General features: G+C 43.6%; 1 protein-coding gene across 2 annotated transcripts in view; it reads right to left on the reverse strand.

Moving 5' to 3' along the window:
* The window catches only part of POU2F1 (POU class 2 homeobox 1), a 235,728-nt gene that overhangs the window by 94,454 nt on the left and 114,676 nt on the right, over nucleotides 1-26,598 (reverse strand). For both annotated transcript variants that reach the window (XM_045001982.1, XM_045001981.1), the window contains exons 3-7: nucleotides 22,247-22,347; nucleotides 19,162-19,215; nucleotides 17,409-17,528; nucleotides 15,437-15,616; nucleotides 1,446-1,572 (exon numbers count right to left, since the gene is read on the reverse strand). In XM_045001982.1, coding sequence (XP_044857917.1) covers nucleotides 1,446-1,572; nucleotides 15,437-15,616; nucleotides 17,409-17,528; nucleotides 19,162-19,215; nucleotides 22,247-22,347 — 582 coding nt within the window. The remainder of the gene's footprint in view (nucleotides 1-1,445; nucleotides 1,573-15,436; nucleotides 15,617-17,408; nucleotides 17,529-19,161; nucleotides 19,216-22,246; nucleotides 22,348-26,598) is intronic.

A 26,598-nucleotide genomic window follows, 5' to 3' on the forward strand; every position in this document is an offset into this window, starting at 1 on the left:
TGAGATAAAGGGTATATTTATGGCATGCATGTTACTTTATTTCCATGAGCAGTCAGTGGTAGACATGTTCAAGTATTTCAGCTATTAACTATGTCACACTAATGGCTGAAGATCTAAAGAGAAAATGTAAATCCTGTGTTTCTGAATCAGTTCTGTTGTCTAGGCTGCAGGTTAATACTTAAATGTGTGTGTGTTTATTTACAGGGTCACAGATAGCAAACAGAACATTAACTGTAGATGAGTGGCTTGTGAAGAAACTTATTTTGATTTTCTTGAAAAGACAATACCAAATTATTTTCTGATGGAAGTTCCACCTCAGAAACATAAAAAGAAAATTTCTCTAACAGTTTTATCTTTTTCCATGTGCCAAAAAATTCATTTCAAACTCCCCCCATATTTCTCAAAGTCAACATAACATTTGATTAGATTCCATGTTTGTGAACCATTTAAAGAGATTTATTCATTGCTATTATGAAGGCATCAAAAGCCACATGAAAACTGTAGGCCTATATAAACAGTGACTGATTAAAAAAAAAGAATCTCTAAAAGCAGTGGTATTGTGGATATTTTCCCCTTAAAAGAAAGATTATTTGGATTCTGAGGCTCCCTTGAACCAAATTTTGGAAGTTCTAAGGTAACTCAAATTCTGTGCCCTATGTTCTCTGAACTGTGTCCCTGTAGCAGGTCTTACGTAGTTTGGCTTCAGGCTCTACCACTATCTCAGTTTACCTTCTGTCTTGCAAACAAAAACTACATCTGATGTTTTCACAAAACACCTCTGCTTCTGATTAGCATAAAAACAAAATTCAAACTTCCAGCCCTCTTCCTCAGGATCAATTAGTTCTTTCAATCGACAGTGGGCTTCAGTATCCACATAGCCCGCCTTCTAGGCTCAAAAGACTTCCTAGTCCTTTAGCAGAGCTTCCCCTTCCTTATAGCCCTGCCTCCAGTTTGTAGTCCTTTGCAGCCCTTATAGCTTGGCTTCTCACCCAGCAGGCTCCTGCTTCTTGTAGGTGTTTCAGCTGAGGCTTATCCCTCAACAGGCCCCAATCCTTGCCAGTCTCTCTCCTAGGCTTTCTGTCTACGAGCTCTGGGGAGTCATCACCTGTCCTCTTCCCATCAGGCTCTCTCTCCTTGAACTCTTTCTGACTGAACACAGGCTGCTTTCATATTCTCCAACAAGCCCAGCTTTTAGTAACATGACTCCCATCGTGTGACCCCTTGACTCATTCCTTTCACCTGGAAAGGCAGGATACACGTAGCACAGGTGAGGCTGAACCTCAAATTCTTTAAAAGGGGCAGCTCACACTGTGACACTCCCCCTAAACCCAAACACTGCTATTTCCATGAAGGACTGTCACAATGGCAGAAAGACACAAAAAGGACCCCCATGACTATTCTTACTGAACCCAGCTCTGAATTTCTCCCAGAAAGGTCACACTCACCCTGCTGCCCCTGCGGCGTTTGTGAGATGATAAACTGTGCTGGCTGCAAGTTGGTTGTTGGATGCACCAACACAAACTGTTGCAGGTTGAGATTCTGCTGTTGGAGCTGCTGCAGGTGCTGCAAATCCTTAATGAAATAAAGAGGTGTGCATTAATCATTCAAATCAGTCACAACTCCTAAAACATTTGAGATATCTAGGACTTTTCTCCTAGCACTGGGAGATAAAAGGGGATCTAGCACCAGAATGCTTGCTACTGAATAACTTAGTTTATTCTTTCATTTTTAAAACTGAGTAACCATTACAAGTGCTTCACTGGCATACCTGGAACTGCACACAACACGGTTTACTAAATGTCCCAGTAAACAACGTCCAACATTGTAAAAAAATTTGCAGCATTTATATAAGGTTAAGGATCTGTCAGCACTTCCATTGTCAAACTTCTGCTTTTCTGAGGTTTGTAGAATCTGCCATCGCTGACAGATGAAATAAGGATTTAGCCTGGGAACTAGTGGGGTATTTTGGGGTGCTGAGGATTGTTTAGTTTTTTAAACACAATTTTTAAGAAATCTGGAATGGCTATTTATTGAGCTACAGGAAGGCAAAAAGAAAACAAAACTAGAATTTGTTAGTTTGCACTTTAATCGTTAAATATTGGACAGAGTTAATCCATAAAGTGGACTAATCTATTTGAGTAGTTTAAAACAAAATTGCTTAGGTTACTATAGCAGGTATGATAGACATACCTGTAGTTAAGGCTCAAGAAAAACACTGTCAACTATTATGATTCTTGTGTTTTCATTAACTCATTCATTTTGCTGCTCAGTCTCTACCTGAACGGGAATTTTTGAGGAATATCTCTTGACCTGCTCGAGCTGGAGTGTGAAAACACACAATATAGCCTCATTTTCTCTTTTATTTTAACAGTGATACACTAAAAGCAACTGAAGTTGAAAAGTTGAAGCCTGGCATGCAGATAGCCAAGAGGCTGACCTTCTAAATGATTTCTGTTATTAATCTCATCATTACTAGACTGCCTTTTAAGGATTAGTGCTTTTGCTGAGTTTGAAAACAAATTGCTTTTGATTGCACAAAGTTAAGAACATTTGAAAATTGAGTATTGAGCATGCAAAATAAAATTTATCATTACACTGAGAAGTATGCACTTTAAAAACACATGCGATGTGTGGGTGTGCAAAACTCAGGAAGTGAGCATGTTCCAAAAAAGACTGTTACTCACCTTTGTAACTGTTGTTCTTCGAGATGTATTGCTCATATCCATTCCAATTAGGTGTGTGCGCACGCCTCGTGCATATTCGTCGGAAGATTTTTACCCTAGCAACACGCCTGGAGTGGCGCCGCTTTGGCCCTGGATATATACCCCTGCCGACCCATCCGCTCCTCAGTTCCTTCTTGCTGGCTACTCCGACAATGGGGAAGGAGGGCGGGTTTGGAATGGATATGAGCAACACATCTCGAAGAACAACAGTTAAAAAGGTGAGTAACCGTCTTTTCTTCTTCGAGTGCTTGCTCATATCGATTCCAATTAGGTGATTCCCAAGCCTTACGTAGGTGGTGGGGTCGGAGTCAGATGTTGCAGAATGCAAAACTGCTGAGCCAAAGGCTGCATCATCTCTGGACTGTTGGACCAGTGCATAATGTGAGGCAAAGGTGTGGACCGAGGACCAGGTAAGCTGCGCGACATATCTCCTGGATGCGAACGTGAGCCAGGAAGGCAGCAGAAGAAGCCTGAGCCCTGGTAGAATGTGCAGTGAGGTGGCTCGATGGAACATGGGCTAAGACACAGGAGGTGCGGATGCACGACGTCACCCAAGATGAAATCCTCTGGGAGGAGACAGGTAGGCCCTTCGTTCGGTCTGCCACTGCGACAAAGAGTTGGGGCGTTTTACGAAAGGGCTTTGTCCGCTCGATATAAAATGCGAGCGCCCTATGGACGTTTAGGGAGTGCAATTGTTGCTCCCTTCGCGATGAGTGTGGCTTCGGAAAGAAGACTGGAAGGAAGATATGCTGGTTGATATGAAAGGCCGACACCACCTTAGGGAGGAAGGCTGGATGTGGTCACAACTGCACCTTGACACAGTATATGGTGGATCCATCGTGAGAGCCCGAAGCTCGGAGACTCGTCTGGCCGATGTAATGGCTAAGAGGAAAACTGTCTTCCAGGACAGGTATAGCAGCGAGCAAGTTGCCAGTGGCTTGAATGGGACAGTCGTAAGTCTGGTTAGAACCAGGTTGAGGACCCAGGTTTGGGCGGTGCGGCGAACTTGGGGGTATAAGCGCAGCAAGCCCTTGAGGAACCTAGAAACCACAGGGTGCAAGAATACGGAGCGGCCACTCTCCCCTGGGTGGAAGGTAGAGATGCCTGCCAAGTGTACCCTCAATGATGACACCGCCAGACCCTGCTGTTTGAGAGACCAGAGGTAGTCCAAGATGGAATGGATCGGGACCTTGGTGGGAGTAACATTGTGCGTTTCGGACCAGCAGGAGAAACGCTTCCACTTGGCCAGATATGTTAACCGAGTGGAAGGTTTCCTACTACCCAGGAGTACCTGTTGTACCGAGGCAGAGCAACGTAACTCGGATTGGTTTAGCCATGCTGTGAGGTGCAGGGATAGCAGGTCTGGGTGGTGAAGTCTGCCATGATCCTGCGTTATGAGGTCTATGCGAAGAGGCAGGGGAATCAGGTTGGCTATCAACAGGTCTAGCAACATGGTGTACCAGTGCTGTCTGGGCCACGCTGGAGCGATCATGATCAGGTGCGCTCTGTCCCTGCGGAGTTTTAGCAGGACCCTGTGAACCAGCGGGAACGGTGGAAAAGCATACAGCAGATGGTTCATCCACGGCATCAGAAACGCATCTGAGATCGAGCCCTGGGAGAGGCCTTGGAATGAGCAGAACGTCTGGCACTTCCTGTTCTCATGAGAAGCGAAGAGGTCTATGCGGGGAAAGCCCCACTTCCGGAAAACGGAATGGATAACGTCCGGACAAATCGACCACTCGTGAGACAGGAAGGATCTGCTGAGGCGATCCGTCAGAGTGTTCCGGACCCCTGGGAGAAAGGACGCTACCAGGTCTATCGATTGGGCTATGCAGAAGTCCCAGAGCTGGATAGCTTCCTGCAAAGAGGGGAGGACCGTGCTCCTCCCTGCTTGTTTAAGTAATACATGGCCGTTGTGTTGTCTGTGAACACTGAGACACAATGGCCTTGTAGGTGCTGCTGAAACGCCTGGCACGCAAGGCGGACTGCTCTGAGCTCTCGGACACTGATGTGCAAGGCCAGCTCTTGAGCTGACCAAAGGCCCTGAGTGCAAAACTGACGAAGGTGAGCACTCCAGCCAAGAGATGAGGCGTCTGTCGTGAGGGACACCGAGGGGTGAGGTGGATGGAACAGCATCCCTGCACACACCAGGGAGGGCGTCGACCCCCAGTCGAGGGAGCCTAGGATGCTCGGGGAGATCGTGACAATCATGTCTATGCTGTCTCTGCTCGGGTGGTACACCGAGGTGAGCCACGATTGGAGTGGACGGAGGCGAAGCCTGGCATGTTTGGTTACGAACGTGCAGGCAGCCATGTGACCCAGGAGACCTAAGCAAGTGCGAGCCGAAGTTGACAGGAAGTTCCGTAGACCTTGTATAATTGTTGCCATCGCCTGAAGGCGACGCTGAGGTAAGCAGGCTCTGGCGAGATTGGAGTCCAGGATGGCCCCAGTGAATTCTGTTCTCTGTGTGGGAATCAGAGTGGATTTCTCTATATTGATCATCAGGCCTAGACGCAGGAATAGGTCCTTGACGATGCCCACGTGACGGGTTACTTGGGCCTCGGAGGTCCCTCGAATTAGCCAATTGTCTAGATACGGAAAAACGTGTATCCGACGGTGGCGGAGGGAGGCAGCGACTACAGCCATGCACTTTGTGAATACTCTTGGGGCTTTAGAGAGGCCAAACGGAAGGACCGTAAACTGGAAATGTTGACGGTTGGCCACGAACCGGAGGTACCTTCTGTGTGGATAAATAGCGACGTGAAAATACGCGTCCTTCATATCGAGGGCGGCATACCAGTCTCCAGGATCCAAGGATGGGTTGATGGTCCCCAGGGATACCCTGTGGAACTTCAGCTTTATCATGAACTTGTTGAGTTCCCGCAGGTCTAGGATAAGTCTGAGACCTCCCTTCGCCTTGGGGATTAGGAAATAGCGGGAGTAGAACCCCATGCCCCTTTCGTCCTTTGGTACCTCCTCTATAGCTCCGATGGCGAGGAGCATCCGCACCTCTTGCAAGAGAAATTGCTCGTGAGAGGGGTCCCTGAAGAGGGACGAGGATGGAGGGTGGGAGGTGGGGGACGAAATAAACTGGAGGTAATGTATCCTGGGTAATAACTGGTACGCCGTCGTCGGGCGTGCCTTCAAAAGCTACGCTTTGGCCCCATTGGTGGTTTAGAGGGACCCTGATTTTGGCCCCCTTGGGGTCCTGACTGATGCCTACGACTGCCTCGGCCACGCCTGCTGGCAAAGTCCTGTCTTTGTCTAGGCACAGGGTAAGGGCGGTGAGGCTGGGGACGGAAAGGTCGGCGCTGAGTCACCGGCGTGTGCATGCCGAGAGAGCGCATAGTGACCCTGCTGTCCTTTAGGCTTTGCAGCCTAGGGTCAGTTTTTTCGAAGAACAGGCCTTTGCCATCGAAGGGCAAGTCCTGTATAGTATGCTGCAGCTCCGGGGGAAGGCCCGACACCTGGAGCCATGAAATGCGCCTCATGGAAACACCCGAGGCCAGCTGACCCCTGGCAGCGGAGTCAGCTGCATCAAATGAGGCCTGGAGGGAAGTTCTCGCCACTTTCTTCCCTTCTTCCAGGAGGGCAGCAAACTCTTGACGGGAGTCCTAAGGAACCAACTCCGTAAATTTGCTCCTGGATGACCTCCTGTTCCGGTGGGATCTGGGAGTGCGGTGGCTGAACCGGGGCTTCCTCCGTACCGGTCGGGGGGGGGGGGGGGAGGACGGCTAACTGTCGCCTCCGGCACTCGGTGCTCTGACGGAACAGAGCGAGATGGGATCACAGGTACACCTTGGGCCTGGTGGTACGCCCAAGGTGTCCAGAATGGCCACTGATGGGGGCCAGGGTCCTGGGCTGGGGCTCCTGGAAGACTCTGGTGGGCACATCCGAATCACGGTCCTGCACGTATGAACTGCCCGCGTGGGACGACACTGATGCATGTCTGGATGGCCACGGAGGAGCTGAAAAGCCCTGGGCAGAGTCTCCCTCTCTAGCTGACGTCGTTCGACGCGGCACTGGGGATCGGTATCGGGAAGCATATCGGTACCAGGAGCGAGAACGGGACCTGCGACCGGAGCGGTGCCGGGAGGTCGACCGAGATCTCGAGGCTCGACGTCAGGAGTGGCTACGGGAGTCACGGTGCGTGGAGCGGTGCCGGGAGCTGGAGTGGTGCCGAGTGTACCGGGCCGGCGAACGGGACGCTGACTGGTGCCGCGAGTACGATCGGTACCGAAATGGAGAACGGTGCCGGGACTGCGAGCGGCGACAGGACCGAGAACTTCTGCGGGACCGCGATCGTGAACGGTGCCGACGGAGGGTGGTCTGATCAAGACTGGCTTGCCGATCGACTGTATAACCCGCACCGGCGGTGCCGGGGGTTGAGGCAGCGCAGGCTCCATCATTGCAATCAACTCCCTCACCGTGGAAAATGTCTCCGGCGTGGAGGGAATAGTGAGCTCAACCACGGCTCGCACCGGGGAGCTTTCAGGCACTGGACTCGACAGCTCTTGCGTGGCCGGAATTGACGGTGCTGATATTGTCGGTGCCACGGCAGGTATCAGTGCCGGGCGGTCCGACTTAGTATAGCGCTCGGGCTGCAGAGCAGGCGGCTCGGACACAGCAGGAGTCTTGTGCCTCTTCGCCCTCGGGGAGAGGGATCCGTGCCGAGCGGACGTCGGTGCCGGTGATGGCTGGTGACGAGAGGCCTTGGTGGTACCGGCGCGATCCGGTGCCAAGGGAGCGCTTCCTGAAGACTGACCAGCGCTCAGTGCCGAGGGCGGAGGAGTAAGAGCTGCCTCCATCAGGAGCTGCTTGAGACGAAAGTCCCGCTCCTTTTTTGTCCTCGGCTTAAAGGCCTCACAAATGCGGCACTTATCTGTTAGGTGAGATTCCCCGAGGCACTTAAGACAGGAGTCGTGGGGATCTCTTGTCGGCATCGGCTTGTGGCATGCCGAGCACCGTTTGAAACCCGGTGAACTGGGCATAGGCCCCGGCCCTCTGAACTATATACACTAACTATACTACAAACAAATAAAGTTAACTACAACTATATAAATCTGAACTATATACACAAGAATTAACGAGAGAACTACGAGTAGCTAGGGAAGTGGAGGTCAGCTAAGCCGTGCTCCACTGTTCCAACGACTGACACGGGCAGTAAGAAGAAACTGAGGGGCGGATGGGTCGGCAGGGGTATATATCCGGTGCCATAGCGGCACCACTCCAGGGGGCGCCCAGCCAACCCACCAAGTGTTGCTAGGGTAAAAAAATCTTCCGACGAACGTGCACGCAGCGCGCGCACACCTAATTCGAATCTATATGAGCAAGCACTCGAAGAAGAACTGCAACCTCCCACGTCGTGGCCAGCCTTCTTATTGTCCCTTTGCCCACACCAGCATATAAGATTAATTGAAAATTGTTAAACTAAAAATAAAACAAAATCAAACCAAATTACAACTACAATTTGGGGGACGAAGGAACAAGAGTTCTTACAGATATTTTGTCAACTGTGCACTTATAAGGCTATATACGTGTGCACACACTGAAATGAGTTCCTAGTCTACATTACAAACACATCCTAGCCATCATTTGGCCAACTTGTTCTTGGTAAGTCAGCAAGTATGCACTTTACCAATGAGGTAGATAAACACTAGTTGGCACTGACTGAATGATGCCTGTTATACTATTGTAGACTTTTACTGCAGTATTTAAATTGTGATCCCATTTTCACTACTTGCTTTCAGGAAATTCTGGAAGCACTGCAACCACCTCCTCCAGTTGTCTGCCAAGTTTGCTGTTCCAATTTTGCCAGAGATTCAGTTTATTTCTGTCCTCATTTAAATAATGCTATGAGATCCAGGAGTGCTGGTAAAAAATATCTATTTCTTGGCCCCAGACACATGATATAGGTCAGGATAACAAAGTTAAACCTTTGCCACATGACAGGGGTCAGTATCCAGGATTCCATTGGTTACTGTTACAGAAAGGAATAAGCAACTTCTGAACAGATCACCACCATGGAGAGAGCCTCAAGACCACTTGGATGTGAGGAGCAGATGCAGGGGAAGGAGGAGGTGAAGAGTTACAGGGCAATGCAGGAAGCCAAAAACTCTTGGAAAAAGACACTCCAGGGGAAATAGAAATCAAGAGAGACCAAAGGATGGGAGGTCCTGCGAACTGAGAGAGAAATGGGACCCTCAATTAGGGGTGCTGGAGAGAATCTGGAGAAGAGAGTATGGACAAAAGAATGAAGGGAAACACCAGAAAAGAGAACAGGTAGCCCACCTCAGGGGAGTTGGGGAAGAACCAAGAACAGAGATCTCAGAAGTGGGAAGAGCACTACATTTAAGGAAAGAGTGGGAAGGAAGAGAACAAGGCAGACAACACTGAATCTAAGAGGCAAAGAGGTAAGAAAACATATGGATTTATTTCTTGCCTATGCTATGAAATCTAGCAAGTGTCAGACTCAGTTAAAATATGGATGCTCCTGTTGACATGGTTAACTTTAAACACTGTTGAGTCTCAGTGAAGATCGGAGTAAGCTGTGTTTAAACTACAGATCTGATTCTGAACTCTCACCAGTTTTACTCCAGTGTAACTCTACATATGTCAGTGGAGTTACTTTTCATACACAAGTGTAAATCAGAAAGGACTCAAGCTCATCTTGTTCCCAAACTGCCCTACACCCTACAACTGGACTATTGTACTTTGGGAACGTGGATTAACAGAGTTTAGCTTCGCAAATGTAGATGGGACCCAATTATATTTTCTATGTTCATTTCACAAAAAAATATATTAGGATGTTTGGGAGCCGGTGACTGCTCTTCTTTGCACCTTCCCACAGTGTCTATAGTAGTCATCTACTTTTTTTTGGCCGGCTATGATCTTGGATAAGACCTGTTAGGTTATGCAATCTCTCTCTGCAAGTGCAGGATTGTTCCCTACAGCATATACTCTATTTTTCCAATACAGCTTTAAAAATTCCAAACAACAGGGCTTCCAAAGCCTAATAAACTTTATGCCAGAGAGTTTGAGATATTTGGCATAAATTTTGCCTTTGACAATTAAATCTCATTCCCAGTCTAGTCTCATCTATCATTCTAGTTCCAGGTCTCACTCTAAATAATTCCTCTCCATCCTTGGCATTTAAACTCTTTACAATATTTATAAATTTATCTCAGACATACATGAATTTAAGGATGGGACAGAAAATGTATGTATTATTTTACAGTATGAACTCAGGTAATTTAAGACTGCCAGGAGGAAGAGTTAAGGTTGCCCTTTCAATAGTAATTTCCACATTTCATCATTTTTGAGTGCCAATTGTGCAAACTTAAAGTTGCATTAAAAGAGTATTTTTTGGATTTAACTGTTTGGAAATCAGTTTACATAGTAACATTTGAATTAGCACAAAATCTGGAAACTGCACCAAACAAATCATGTCTGTGGCCAATGTAGCAATGTCAGAAGTTGCACTGAAGTATGTGATTTGTAGTATTGTTCTATTCTTCTTTCTCTGCTCAAACACACACAGTAGTGAGGATTTATTTATTATAATACTTGACAAGTTTATTTTGTCATATGCCATTGGAGCCACTATGGTGCAGATCTACATCATGGGAATGGCATAAAGAACCAGCTATCATAAATCCAGGACAGGCAGTAACCTTGCACACCACCAGAGGGTTAGGAGAACATACGTGAGAAATGGTCTTGCTTTGAGTCATCTTAGCTAAGAAGATAGAAACTTGATATAATCAGTACCATTCTCCTAATCTTCGTCTTGGTAACTAACATCTTGGCTGAGCCTTCTTTGAACTGGAAATTTCACCCTAGCTATGTTGCTAGCAATGCTGTTTGGAAGAGCTTTGTGGAAGAGATGTGCCTCTTGGACTCATTCAAATTCTGTCATTTATGCCTATTCCTAATGCAAGTATGTTTTATTTTTCAGGTAATTATAGCACTATTATAATTCTCACTTTAATGACCAAGTAAACAACCACTGATCATGTTTTCCTATTCAGATCTCATTTTTCTCTATTGCAAGCTTGTATTACATCAGCACGAGAACAAAAGAAATTAGATGGGAAAAACACTTAGGTCATCTAGTCTATCCAACCAGCTAACACGATGGTTTGTAGAGTATACAATTTATGATATTTTGTCAAATCTGATGCGACTTCCTTCACTTCCTTTAGGAGACTATTCCATGACTACATAGATCTTTCCAGGATGAAGCTATTCTATCTAAAGTTCTCTGAGCTCCATACCATTACGCCTACTTATAACCAATGTACTAACCTAAATATTTCTCTCCCTCTGACATTTATTTCATTCAAATATTCACCACGGATCCCAACAGAAGATGAACAAAGGGCCCAGTATCTAGGTACTAAAAACTTGGTACAATTGTTAGTGGTACTTCTGCAGTAGCACCAACAATCTTACCCACATCTCCGCAGTAGATGGCTTGTGTTGACTGCAGAGCACATTAAAGAAGCCATGCTTGTGCAATTAGTTAATTAAAATAAATACGGTAATCCCTCTGCTGCAGAAACCTGCCAGTTAATCAATTATTCAAGAATCATCAATTAAAACAAACAGTCAGCTATTTGGGTAATCAGCTCTGTGTTTACAATAGCAATGCAAATAAGCAAACCTGTGTGCTGTTTACAGATCAGTGTCAAGATGGAATGGAGAGCCTGGTCTCATCCATCTGCAACTGTAGAGGATACAAGTTTTCCCACAGAGTCTCTCAACTATGCCCAACACAGGGCTGCACTTTCATTTTACCAGGAAGCCAAGGGTCACACCTACATTTTATAAAGAGGATAGAATGCAGTTAATTTATAATTACATACCAAAAATCTATGTTAAAAGAACATTAATTGTAAAGTCAACAGTCAGGAAATGTCAGAATTAAGATTGCCTGTGCAATCCAAACGCAGTCCCCTTGTATATGCATTATGATACAATCTTTACTTGCATGATCACATACTACTTCTTCCATAGGACTGCAGCCTTATTCAGTGCACAAGATGGACTGTGCTTGATTGATGAGCAGCTATTCAATATTTTGTTTCCTCCTTGGTCAGTGTATGGCTAAAGGTCTTATTTACTGCACACTATTCAAATTCTCCTCTAAACACAGAATTAATATCTACAGGGGCTACTATATTGTGCTCATCACTATAGCATTTAAACACTTCACAAACTTGATTTTTATAGCACCCCTGTAAAATGAGATGGTGGTATTATCCACATTTATAGATGGGGAACTGAGGAACAAAGAGATGAATGTAAAAAGGTACCCATCAATTTTTGCTACCCAATTTTAGAGCCGAGAACTTAATTTTTCAGAGTACCTAGCATTATATAGCACTTCACATGTTGAAAGCACAGTTCAGAGTTGCACCTGATGTTAATGGGAGTACTCAACACTTCTATAAATCAGCCCCCGGATTGCAAGTTCAGCACCCACAAAATGAGAAATACAGTTAGTGATCACCTGCGAAAAATTTGGTTTAAGTGACTTGCCCAGAATCACATAGGAACTCTGTGGCAAGGGCAAGGAAAGACTCTAGAATTCAGTTCTGCAGGGGGAGCATTCAGCTTCCTTAACCATAAGGTCCTTTCTCTTCCTGCAATCTCCTCCCTCATTCACTATCTATCACAGGGGTAGGCAACCTATGGCACGCGTGCCGAAGGCGGCACACGAGCTGATTTTCAGTGGCATGCACACTGCCCGGGTCCTGGCCACCAGACCGGGGGGCTCTGCATTTTAATTTAATTTTAAATGAAGCTTCTTAAACATTTTAAAAACCTTATTAACTCTGCATACAACAATAGTTTAGTTATATATTATAGACTTAGAGAAAGATCTTCTAAAAACGTTAAAATGTATTACCGGCACGCGAAACCTTAAATTAGAGTGAATAAATGAAGACACGGCACACCACTTCTGAAAGGTTGCTGACTCCTGATCTATCATCTTCCAGCTTCTGCAAAAAAATGAATCAGGGGTCCTACAGACAGCAGACACCTTTATTACGCAACCTGAGCAGTTCTATCCTGTGCATTGAATGAGACAGGGGCCCTCAAGAATAAGCGGTATGCAATCATGTAATTAAAGACTATATCATAATGCATAAGCACACAAAGGCAACCTTAATACTGGCATTTCCTAATTTCTGAGTGTTTATTTATGCAGTCTTAATAATGTTCTTTTAACATAGTTTTGTATGCAAGTTCCTGAATTTTCACTGAAAAAAAAACCAACCCAAATTCCATCATGTGGCATCATATTGACACTCACATGAGTCATCAGCAGGGTTGCAACATTTAGATCCATTGCACAGACCTTTGCCACTTCAGATTATGGTTTAACTGAGAGCAGTAGTAGGTTCTCATCCTCTACGTGAACCAGTACTAAAAGAGGAGGGGACACTGTCAGTGGGTTTCACAGATATTTGCTGACAGCAGAGGAATGGTGAGTGTCAGGAATCTTGGGTCCCACTCTGCGGTGGGGAGAGGAGTATGCTCTAGTTTGCACAAACTCTTCTGCCCATTGCCCCGAAGTGTGACCTCTTCTACCTAGTCCCCTCCAACCTGTCTCTGTTCCGTCTCTTCATCCCAGACCTATTCTCATCTAGCCAGTCCCAATATCCACTCAAGTTTTTCATCCCAGTCGCATTCTCCTTGTCCATCAAATCCTAGTCTGACCTATCTGGACTCCTAGTCCAGTCTCCTCACTCAGCCATTCCCAGTTCCCACCCAGCCCCCAGCTCTTTTTCCCCAGTCTCCTTACTTAGTCAGTCCCGATCTCCTACCCCCTCCTTCCTGGCTCACCTGATCTGTTTGTCTTTACCACCTGTCCTCCAATCTGCCCTCCCCCACATTGCCTATCGCTAATTTTCTCACTAGACTCCTCATCTTATCTAGTGTCCTGTCCATCTGCCCACCTAAATGCCTTGTCTCGGTCTCTTTGTCCACTAAGTTCCAATTCACCCCAGCTCTTTGCAGATCTCCTTTCCCCCACTCTACTCATTCGCAGTCTAAATCTCCATGCCCAGCCACTCCCAGTCCCTGCATCAGACAGGCCCAGTCTCCACACGAGGCTCCCAGGCCCAGTCTCTCTCCCCAGAACCCCTTGGCCAGCCTCCAATCCCCATCTTCCCCTTCTACCTCAATCAGGCTCTTTGTCCAAATTACTCCCTCCACTCCTCCCCCATGTCTGGCTCTTTTCTTCTCTGCATTCAAATCAGGCACCTTCCTCCTCCATCCTCAGCAGGGAGTGATTGAAAGCATAGGAGAGAAGTCTCTGGGCTCTCCGTTCCAGTGGCAGGGACTAGACCCAAGATAGTCTAGTGCAGCCCAGAGCTGCAATTGTAGAGAAAATCCTGTCCTGCCCCAGGCTGGCATATGTCAAGTGTGGATGGAATCTCTGGGGAACTGAACTGCTAAAATCTAAGAAGTCTACTGAGCATGTGAGAACTGCAATTTTTCAAACACTGATAACTTTTTCACAGAGGAAAAAACAAAACAAAAAAAAAAAACCCTAAAAAAAAACCCACATCTGTGTCCCCACTTCCAAATTGCAAGCCCTGGCTCCAAAGCATGGGGGAGCTACGGATTCTCAAAGCAAACATCAGCAACAATTTTTAAACCTGGGCTCAGAAACAGCTGCACAGTAAGTGGTGCTACCAGCCGGTGCAGCATGTGGAGACTACAGGATGCAGGATACCATGCAGCCAGGTTACTCAGATCAAGATAAAATATTGCATGCTAGGAACTATAATTTCCAGGAGACTGGGCCTCCATGTTGAAGATGAGGCCCAGCAACAGGTTTCATTACAGAACCTTGTGATCCACATTTGGTTACTCATGTCTGGAGGGATCTAGAGACTTCCATACTGTACATGTTAAGCACAGAATCAATGGTGCCAAGTCCTCCACAGTGGACTATGTCATCCTGGACAGACCCAAGGACTTCACTACCACTCCTGCCAGGCACATACTCACTTTGGTTAGGAGTTCTTCAGAAGTAAGGGTGCCAGACCCTCAGTACAGGACTTCAACCTGGTGGATCCAGGCACCAGAATCATTTTGGCAAGCAGTTCTCCAGTGACAAAGGGTGCTGGATCTCTGATGCTGGACCTGATGCACCAGGATGGATCCAGGAACCTTAGAGACACTGGCATGAAGAACACAGCCGGTGTGGTGAGTTAAGTCCACCACATAGCTGACTTAGCATGAAGAGCCTTCCAAGTCAGTGGGGGTACAAGGCCACCCTCCTGCTCTTGTTCGTCCTACAATTCCCATTTCATATGAGCATCGTTTCTTTCCCTTCTTTCTTAAGAAAAACTAACTAACTACAAACAAAAATAGGCCCCAAAAAGAAAAAGTGAAAAACAACAAGGGAAGTGTTGAGGACAAGGTGTGTGATAAAAGTTTGTGGCACCATAAGCAGTGAAATAGAACTGAGGGATAGTTGGAGACACACCTTTTTTAGATCCCCTGAAGTCCTCCATGAAGGGGTGAGAAGAAGAGAGGAATGAGTGATCCCAGGGGACACTGCTCAACACAAAAGATTCTGGAAGCCTGTGATCCCACAAGTAAAAATATATAGAAGCCACTTGAAGAACAAGTGGGTGTGTTTTTTCAGGTTAAATCTGCTTCCCTCAACCCACACAAGCCCCAGTGCTCACCTGTGCAATCTGTATTGGCTGAGAAAGAGGAATCTGCGTCATCGGCGTCGCAGCGGAGGCCGAGATGGTGGCGCCTGCAGCGCTGTGCTGCTGACTGGCTGAATGCTGCACTGCAGCCGCCAGCAACTGTGCCTGTGCCTGTTGTAATAATAACTGCTGCTGGGCTGGCGTCAACGTGAGCTAGAAAAAAATAGAACAAACAGTCATTAACAGCAGAAAGAATTGTTCCCATTACAAACTACCAGCTATTAATCAGGTAACGGACATTGGCCAACCCAGGCACCTTATGTAAGGGCAGCTGGCTACTCAACATAACATAGCAATCAACCTACAGCACAATTTTGGTAGAAGCATTGAAACTTTAAGTGTTATGCTGCAATCAGAACCTGAGGAATCACGCAAGCTTCTCTACAGCTCTACTCCAAGGTTCATGCAAAAAGGTAATTAACTAGCAGGCAAAAAGAAAGAATCAGCCCTGACAGGATTTGAAAGGAAATGTACACCAAACAGAGCAGCAAGTGATTAGCCAGATGAAAGAAAAGCAGGAGTGCTGGCTATGGCTACTGAATGAACTGATAACATCCCAGCTGCTTCACATTAGCATGAATCCCTGCCATATTCCATCATTTCCATTATGTCCTAAGATATAAGTGAAGAATATGAGCTCCATTTGTTTCACTTCAAGTCTCCCCTCCCATCTGCCTTTTTAAAAAAAACAAACAAACCAGAATAGAGTTGGCAAGTTTACATCCCTTCATCTTCCAAAACACATTATCTCTATGAAACAGGTGGCTAGTCTCTCCTTTACATATAAATGAATCCTGATGTCCATATTTAATACAATCCTCATCTACACAAACCTGGAGTTTTGAATGTCTCAGTACTACAGACATTCATCAGACAAAACAAAAATGACTTATTTAGAATAGGTTTTAATAACTTCCTTCCACCACGTAATTTTTTTTGTTGTTGAAAGCAAATGTACTTTAACATAGTAAAATACAAACTAAATTAAACAAAACCCATTAAATGTGGGCCTGGATCATTTACACAGCTATTCTACTTTGAGGATTCTGCAGCAAACAGGACTGAATTAGACATGGCACCATTCAAATTTGCAGGTGACATCACCCAACAATTTAAATCATAGACCCAATGCATTGATGGAATAATCTCCTAATACCCCATTCATGGGCAAAAACCTCAATCTGAAGAGCTGATGAAATGGAAATAACCTCTCCAACCAAACCAATCCTCTCAAGTTTGTTTTTCTAATTCATTTTAAACACTTCTGGCGGTTGCCGCAAGCACAACTACCCTTAAAAAAAAAACAAAAAACTTCCACACCCCCAAAACTTTACTATTTAAAACAAACAAAAAACTCTAGAAAAATCAAGACTGACAGGTTAAATGGAGGGGCTGAATTCTGTGAGCATAAGCAAAAAGGTTGATGGTATCTAAAGATTGAGTTGCTCAGAAAACACAAACTTTATGACCTTTGCAAAATATTTAAAAAGTTTGGAGATATAAAGTTTCCATCACTTTTGCTACACATGTACCCACATTTTGACATGGTGTTTCCCTCTCATGCTTCTATATGGTCCCACAGTAAAGTTAAAATGTTGACTTTCTGATATCCATGACTTCTACAATAGTCTAATGTCAAACCTAGAGTTCTGATTTCATTGCAGGGTCAAGTAGGAGAGAATGAATAGGAACCAAGAAATTCTAATATTGTAATACACATTTCTCCAACAAACACCAGGCACTAAGAACTACTGACAAGCAGACTGCTTTTTATATAAAAATGTTCTCGCTCCCCTTGTCACCTGTGTGAAAGTTCCTCTTTAATGAAATGACAGTAACCTTGGACAGCCACTCTATCTGTTGGTGGGCGATTCTAATTGGATGGCGAATGATAGCAGTACTGCCAGACAGGAGGCTTACTACAATTCTCTTGGGTAAACCTTACCCCGGTGATCTGTCCTCCGGCCAGCATGAGCTGGGTCTGGGGTATGGCCGCCTGCACTGAAGGCTGCTGGGAAGGCTGGCTTGGCTGCTGGGTGTCCCCAGATTCTTCATTAGATTTAGACTAGGAAAAAAATATAACTCTTTATAGTGTAAAACAGATGTTAACGTGTACACTACTATCTCTACACTGTACATCAAAATCTTTCATCTGCATACAAAAAGCCCTTGGGTTCATTTTAAGAGTGGGTTTTAGAAATGGCTCTTTCTGCCCACCATCTCAGCTATGACTGCTCCAACATGTGTAGCTAACACAGCTTAGGGTTAAAACAAAATAAAACGCTCAGTTCTTTTGTACCTGAAATATTTTCAGATCTCACTTTGTTTGCTGCAGCATCACTGAAGTTGATGCTACTTTTTACCACAAAGAAAAAATATTTGCCTACCGCAAAGCACTTAAAATTATTCACGGACTAAAATCCAGAACAATGGAGTGAAGGGAGTATATGTTTTTCAAACATCTGCATTAAGGACATTAAGTCAACAGAATGCTAGCTAAACGGGGGACTGGTTTGAAATTCCCTCATATGCTTCACTAAATCTAGCAAGAAGCCCAACACAAATGGTCTTAAAATAAAAAATTAAGCATTTATATAGCTGTGCAGTGTGTTTTACTTAAAATTAGTTTGTTTTTTTTTAAAAACGGAGAAGAGAATACTGCAGCCATGAGGGAGGAAATGCAAGAGAGTGTCTGAAGAGGAAAGAGAGGGTTTTATGGTAATTAAAACTGGTTATGCAGAGCATTAAAATTCTGCATAGATTTGCATATTTTCCACCACCTGTTTTGGGGACTGCAGAGGAGGCTAATTAACATAAAGCCTCTGATTAATTCTGCCAGTCACTGAGAGATAATTACAGCATAGGACTGTAAACATTCTGCACTAGTGATACAGCCTGTTTGCCAACATCTCTCTCAGGGATGGAAGTTTACCATGGCAACCAAGGCAATTTTCTGCCTCCTTTCTCTTAAAAAGGAAGATCACTGTATTTCTCCTTCTTTCTAAAGCATCATCACATGTAACTGGGTCCATGTTCTATTTGGCTTCATGGAATGCACTATCCCATTTCTTTAGTATACTGCAGTATTGAAACCAGTTTTCAATAAAACTACATCCCTTTCCCCTTTCGGCATGTTGCTTGAATATTGTATTGAAAGGAAGCAGTAGGTTGATTGAAATGCTATGGAGCATACTGCATCACACAAAGTTTGAATGCTTTTCTATACCATGCAGATCAATGAGGAGCAAGTAGCCCAGTTTATTTTTAAATTACTAGGTATAATTTACTTGATGCTGTAGGAAACCCAAGTGATCCACACCAGCAACCTTAAAAATCAATGCTACATCAGCCCCCTATGTTCAGCTTTCAAAAACAGCTTGCAAAGTAATCTATGATTAAAATAAGGTTGGAATCAAGGAACATGTGAGATTATTGGAGTTTGTAATGAAGCATGAGAACTATTTACAACAGCTCACTAACCTCTGACACAAAATTATTAGCACCAATGAATTAACCAGCTCCTACTGCTGACCATCACCCAATCTGTTCTGCAGCTGTGAAACTATTACTACTCAACCTCTCTTTTATTTTACAAACCCAAGCAAATGTAATTAGAATGGGTCAGCTTGCAGCCTGAAAACTATCTTTAATGAAACAGATACTTGATGGAGAATGGGAGAAGGAGGGGCAGTCCTTACCTGTACATTTAAGGACTGAGCAGCAGCCTGTAAACTTGTTCCAGCGAGCTGGACCTACAACACAGTGCAAAGAACTGAGATGAAATGAAGTAACGGTCATATAAAGCTTTGAAAGATGAAACAAGGACCCCGTAAAACATTCTGCAGTAGCTGAAAGTAGGGGCAGTGCTGAGAAATATTAGACACAAGTCCATATGGACCTTGCACAGTGTTATCTGTCCACCTCTTACTGAGAAAAGATTCTGTCAGTTTAGGACCTCTGGATGGTGATGTGAATCTGACTATGAAAGGAGCATTTTTGGGTGGGTGAGTCTTCTTTGGGAAATATAATTTTTATGCAGAAATCTCCTACATTCTTAAAATGAAAACCCTATTAATCAACTTCTTAACTTCAGAACAGACATTACCCCAAATACGCATGCTGCATTCACCACCTTCCTTACATCACACAATGGGAATTTACAGCAGGAACCTCTTATACCACATAAAAACTGTTCTCACCCATCAGTCCACGACCCAGGCACTCTCACTGTCCCTAAACACTGCAAAAAGAAATTACATACAGAGGACAGGACACCCTTAACAAGGGCAGCATTGACTGAAGTGTACTCAAACTCAAATTCAATTTTTGAGATCGATGACCTGGGCCAATACTCCCAGGAAAGTGTTTTGGGGGAGGGGAATGGGGGGAGCAGGAAAGTGAAATGAAAGCAACATTCCAGAACTTGGGATTTTTAAAAGCAAGATAGAGACAAAAATATTACGAACAGGAAAAAGATTCTCTCTCCTGTTACCACATAAATTATACGCTCATATACTGTAGTCAGCTTCAATAACTCTATTCATGTTACCATCATCAGCATCACTCCTACTACGAAGGAAGAATGTTACGTAATTGCCAATTCTTCCAAAGGGCGGGATTATAGCCTGTAGACTATTTCGTCACTGACCATGCTTGAAATCCACTGCTTTACTGGGAACCAGGAAACACATAATGAGTACAAGAAAAACAAATGATCAAATGTGGTATGCTATCCTTTAAGAAAAGGAAGACATCCCTATACGGAGATGTGTTGCATGAGAGTAACAACATATTTAACTATACTTGCTTTACTGTTGGCTTGTGTGGGTTGGAGAGCTTTAATTCAGATCCAGATACAAAAATTCCATGCTGTGGCAGCTCTGACCTTACAGAGCCATCTCTTGAAATGTTTCATACGTTTCTATAAGGTTTTCTGCATTTCCTCTGTTGCCAAACAGAGCTCATCTCTAGAAGTTAAGTTTAATTTGCCTTGCCTGTTGTGTTCTGAGATTTCAACAACATACAGCCCAAACAGCCTAATCAAACTGCTGTCCTAGTGAAATAGCCTGGATATAATTATTTTTACCTTTCTCAGCACTAAAGGTTGACCTTACAAACTTAGGTCTCTTAAGTGCAGCCAGCACACACTTGAACATAGATCGTGTTGTTCTCTCTCTCCCCCACCCATCTCCATAACCTTATGCACACACTTTCCTATTAGAGTATTTTATAAGACTGTTTCTGAATGGCACCTTGTATTGTATTTGGCATTGGTCAGTAAAGCACTCCATCTTGAGAGTAATCACAGCTGTCACCACTAAGAATTCCTATAATGGAAGACACTAATAGTTCATATCTAAGGTGGTAGCCAGCCTGACACTGGCCATTGCCAGATGTATCAAAAGAAGACTTGGAGATTTCTTGAAACTAGAGAGTCAAGAAATGCAGCATACATCGTCACAATAAAAGTTATGGTCTTAGCAACTTTTTAAAAAAATACTTTTCAGGGCAAGGTGACAAAATACTGTACTGATAAAAGTTATTGATTTCAGGTAAGTTCATATGACAAATGAACATTAAAACAAACTGTACTGGAAACACAAAAAAGACCTTCAGCGCTCCTGAATTTGCATACCATACTGACACACAACCTTCAGGGTACTGAGAGTGAAGTGTGCAAGAACGGCATTCTCAAACAGCCTATTGGTTCGGTGTACTCAAACATTCACACTGTTATTCCACAGGTCCTAGGTAAATCTCTATCCTTTGGAAAATTATAATTTTGTGACAAAAAAGTACTGAATGCTCAGTACAATAAAATGGCAGCTCTGCGCTCTTGAAAGTGAACATAAAAGCTTAATTATACCGTAACAATTGTGTAACCCCAGACCCTGAACACATGGGGTCAGCCAATTAGTTCCAGTAATTTTAAGTTTAAACCTGGTGCCAAGGAAGGGAAAGACATTTGTTCTCAGATCCTAAGTGTGATCTGACACCCTACCTCTGAAGTATATCTTTGACTCTGTAAGAATAGGGGCTGTAGAGAAGCAATTAAGGGAAACAGAAGCCTGAATATCCTAAGGAAAACAACTCCATGAAATAAATCTTCCTAAAAATGACTCAAATTTGTAGAAACATATGCTTGTCTAGTTCCATCATTTTAAGCTTTCCTTGAGCATGGGAAGCAACAGGAGGACTTGAACTGTGTACTGGTAGCCCTCACTATCACTTCTCCTTTCTTTAACTAGGCATTGACAAGTTCCAGGTCCATGTTGGAACAGTTATTGGTCAAATATAATTCTTAAGAGAAGAGACCAATTCTGGCCTTGTCTTTGGACACTCGTGATTCTAATGGACACTTTTCCAAAGAGGAGTAAACATTAAATCCTAGTGGCCTGTACCGTTCCAGAGTATTCATTTCCTATGCTCGTCTCCAGATTTTTGAAAGAACTATGAAAGGCATATGGTGTTTTAATTATAGGTACTCTCATCTGTAATATGGCCCTGTGGTGGCATCTGTTATCTAAAAGTTTCCAAAAGAGCTATTTCCAAATAATAATTCTCAGTGTATTTGATATGTGGGCTACAGACCAGTACAATAATTCATGACTAGCCTCTAACTTTAGCAGGCAGAAAAAAAAAATCTCACATCCTACTCAGGATGACAGTGCTCCCCTACACTACTCATGGATTCAGCTGCCAACTGTACAGGAAAAAAAAAAATCTTTCCCCATCCACTTCTTTCCCAAACCACCTCCAGTTTAAAAAGTGTCTTGGTTTTACCTGATGAAGGTGTCCAAGGAAGGCCTGAGCCTGGGCTGTAGAGATTGCCCCTCCAACGGGCACAGGCTGCTTCTGAAAGTCCAGGCCATTTGTCTGTGTGCCTGAAGAGGCAGAAGAAATTACAAAACTGTTGAACAGGACTCAAAAAAGAAATTATATTAAGAAATTTTAAATTAATTCTTGCTGAAGTCTCTTGCTACTCTGGACTTCTAACTCTGAATTCCATGAAACATCCTCCAATAACAACAAGGGTTTGAGTCTCCCCAGAAATGAAAGCAGCACTGTCACTCCCAGCCAGTCAAACATAAGCAATTTCATAGCACCCTTAATGCCTATCATCTTGATCACCCTGCGCTATCAGTGCTGACAATGGTTTCACAACAGGATGCTCTGTAACTGTATGTGCCAAGGGTTAAACTCATAGTTCAGTTTTGCAAGTACCCTCTACCTAATTGCTGCTGATGGCAATTTTGAAGTTTAGACTTCTGCGAAAAACAAGGATCACAGTGGTAATAACACAATCCCTACTTCTTTTTCATCAGTAGAACTCAAAGCGCTTCATGCTTAAATGTATTTAAGGAAAAAAAGGATTCTTTTCAAGAAAGTGAAGGGTGAGGGGAGAAGACAACAGGGAAATAATAGTGCCACATGTGCATTAGAACATGGGGACATAGTCCTCCTGATAACTATATACCAGTGTTCCGATGAATATTTGTGCAGAGATCTTGTTACACTAGATTGCTCTTGCTCTATTATCTTTTATCCACTTTGAAATAATTTAGAACTGATTGCCTCTTTGCAATCTTTTCCCGCCCAGGCCTGGAAGAAGGGAAAGCCCAAAAGCTAATGCTGGCACATCTGGTTGAGAGAAATGAAAAGTATCGGAAACTTTTCTCCAAGATATTGTCAAAGTTTTTCTCTTCTGCTAAAAAACAGCTGTACGGTGGTTTCAGGAATCATTCCTCCATGTTACATGAAGACAACAGAATAAGTATTGTAGACAACTGTTTTGGTACACTGTTGATATTATTACCACCCACACTACAACATCCTCCTGGACTACTGGTGACTATGGAAAAGGATATTTCCAGTTTATAAAATTGCACTGATGTTCTGTAGCAGATGATACAATACATAGATTCCAAGGCCAGAAGGAACCACTGTGATTATCTAATCTGACATCCTGTATAACACAGGTCATAGATTTTTTCACAAATTCCTAGTGCATATTTTTTCTAAAAATCCAGTCTTGATTTAAAAATTGCCAGTGATGGAGAATCCACTCGGACCCATGCTACATTGTTCTAATGGTTAATTACTCTCACTGTTCAAAATGTACACCTTATTTCCAGTCTGAATTTAACTAGCTTCAAATTCCAGGCATCAGCTCATGTTATACCTTTCTATACTAGACTGAAGAGCCCATTATCAAATATCTGTTCCCCATGTAGGTACCCACAGACTAACCAAATCATACTTTAATCTTCTCTTTGATTGAGCTCTTTGCGACTATTACTACATAAAGCATATTTTTCTAATCTTTTAATCATTCTCATGGCTCTTCTCAGAACCCTCTCCAATTTATCGGTATCCTTCTTGAACTGTGGGCACCAGAACTGGACACAGTATTCTAGCAGCAGTTGCACCAGTGCCAAATACAGAAGTAAAATAACCTCTCTACTCTTACTCAAGATTCCTGTTTATGCATCCAAGGATGCATTAGCCCTTTTTGGCAACAGCATTACACTAGGAGCTCATGTTTACCTTATTATCCACCAGGACCACCAAATTTTTCTCGGAATCCCTGCTTCCCAGGTTAGAGTCCCCCATCTTGTACATATGGCCTACATTCTTTGTTCCTAAATGTATACATTTACATTTAGGTTATTCAAATGTATATTGTTTGCTTGAGCCCAGCTTACTGAGTGATCCAGATCACTCTGTATCAGTGACCTGTCCTCTTCCTTATTTACCACTCCAATGTGTGAGTCATCTGCAAACTTTATCAGTCATGATTTTATGTTTTCTTCCAGGTAACTGGTAAAAATGTTAGTGTAAGGCCAAGAGTCGATCCTTGTGGGACTCTGAGAAACATACCCACTTGATGTGATTCCCCATTTACACTTACATTTTGAGACCTATCAGTTAGCCAGTTTTAATGTATTTAAAATACACCATGTTGATTTTATATCTTTTTAGTTTTTTTCCCTATCAAAATGTGGTGCGGTACCAAGTCAAATGTCTTACAGAAGTCTAAGTATATTACATCAATACTATTACCTTTATCAACCAAACTTATCTCATAAAAAATATATCAAGTTAATCTGAAAGGATCTATTTTCCATAAATCCATGTTGATTGACATTAATTATAATATCCTCCTTTAATTCTTTATTAATCGAGTCCCATATCAGCTGCTCCATTATCTTGCCTGGGATCGATGTCAGAATGACAGGCCTATAATTACCCTAATCTTCTAAGAAATGGGGTGACTAAAATGAAAAAAAAAAAGTGCTCAGATTTGGAGGAAATCTCAGTAGGATCACTGTACTGCTATCAGATTTTGTCTACCGGTGATGGATAGGTGCTCAACCAGTGCATGAGTGCCCATGGCTTATTATAACAATCCCATACCCACTAGCCCCCACTTTTGTCCTATGACTACAGTAATATTAACAGGCCTCTTCACCTTGAATGGTCCCTTAGAATATGTGCTAACTACTTATGCTAATCTGTTCGACCTTTTATTTAGCTGAAGAAGAGCTCTGAGTAGCTCAAAAGCTTGTCTCTCTCACCAACAGAAGTTGGTCCAATAGAAGATATTACCGCACTCACCATGTCTCTCTAATATCCTGGGACCGACACAGCTACACCACCACTGAATATCCCCACGCCCCCGGGCCACATCTATTCAGATTAAAAATTGTGACTAGCATATCTGGGTTATTGACTAAATGAAAGAGATGCAGTTGTTATATCATGGGACTTAGGCATCACTTTAAAAATCCATGAAAGCAAGTATGGCTTATTTTCAGGAAAATCAAGGAGGCATATACTTAGGCTTGGGAGGATTAGATTTTATCGGTAAATGTCTGTAAACATCAATTTCACCAAACTGATGAAAAAATATTTCCACTGATAATAGAAATTTACAGTTAGGTAAAGTAAGAAAAATGCTGCTTGAGAATTTACTAGAATTTGATTTAAAGATATTTACTTCGTATATTTTGACACATGTTGATGACAACTTGTGTTTTAACAGTTATAAAGCTTTACCTTTTTGAATCTCAGTGTCCACTGTCATTATTTATTGTCTAACACTCCCATAATTTCCTGCAACTGTTAAAAGTTAATTAAATAAAAATATTAAAAAAGGTTTAAAAATAAACACTCACTATTATCCAGTGAACTTTTAAAAAAAGAAATGGTTACTCACCCTGTGTAGTAACTGTGGTTCTTTGAGGTATGCCCCACTACGGGTGCTCCATTCAAGATGTGCTAGTGCCCCCTGCACCTTTGATCAGAGATTTCTCATAGCAGTGTCTGTTCAGCCCGCATATGCATGCTAGTCAGCTTCATGCCCCATGCCACTGTTATATAGCACTGCACAGGTGAACCACTCTTAGGGCAGGTCTACACTACCGCTTAAGTTGATCCAACTTCTGTTGCTCAGGGATGTAAAAAAGCCTTCTTCCCCTCCCAATGCAAGTTCTGTGCTGTCCACACTGGCGCTATATTGGCGGGAGACACTCTTCTGCCGACATAGCTTCCACTTCTTGCTGACATGGAATAACAACACCGATGGGAGTGCAGTCTCCCATCGGCATAGCGTGTCTTCATCAGGAGATGAGAAGCGGCAGGGAGAGTAATTGGTGAGCAAATAGCCAGCTGAATCTGGTAAGGAAACCATATTTGTCAGGGCCAGATTGGAATTCCTAGGATAATTCTGGCTTTGCCTTTTTGTATTTGGTACATAACTTTAGCTATTAAAGGAGTCAATAGGAATGCGTACAAGAGAGCTGACCAATGAAGGTGAAAAGCATCCTCCCCCCGCCTCCCCCAGGACTGGTGACCCAGTCCGTCTCTCAAGCAAAACTGGGTACGTTTCTTGTTTCATTCTGTGGTGAGCAAGTCTATCCGAGGGATGCCCCATTGACAGAATATGTGGTATAATGTGCTGTTGTCTATTTCCCACTTGTGGCCTTGGAAGAAGTGGCTGCTGAGTGCATCCATGGTCACATGCTGATCCCCTGGAAGGTAGGCCGCTGTGGTGATGATCTGTTTCTGTATGCACCAATTTCCAAGCTTGACAGCCTTGCTGTAGAGCAGTGGTCCCCAACCTTTTCGTCTGG

The sequence above is a fragment of the Mauremys mutica genome, chromosome 1 (assembly GCF_020497125.1).
Source record: "Mauremys mutica isolate MM-2020 ecotype Southern chromosome 1, ASM2049712v1, whole genome shotgun sequence".
NCBI lineage: Eukaryota > Metazoa > Chordata > Testudines > Geoemydidae > Mauremys > Mauremys mutica.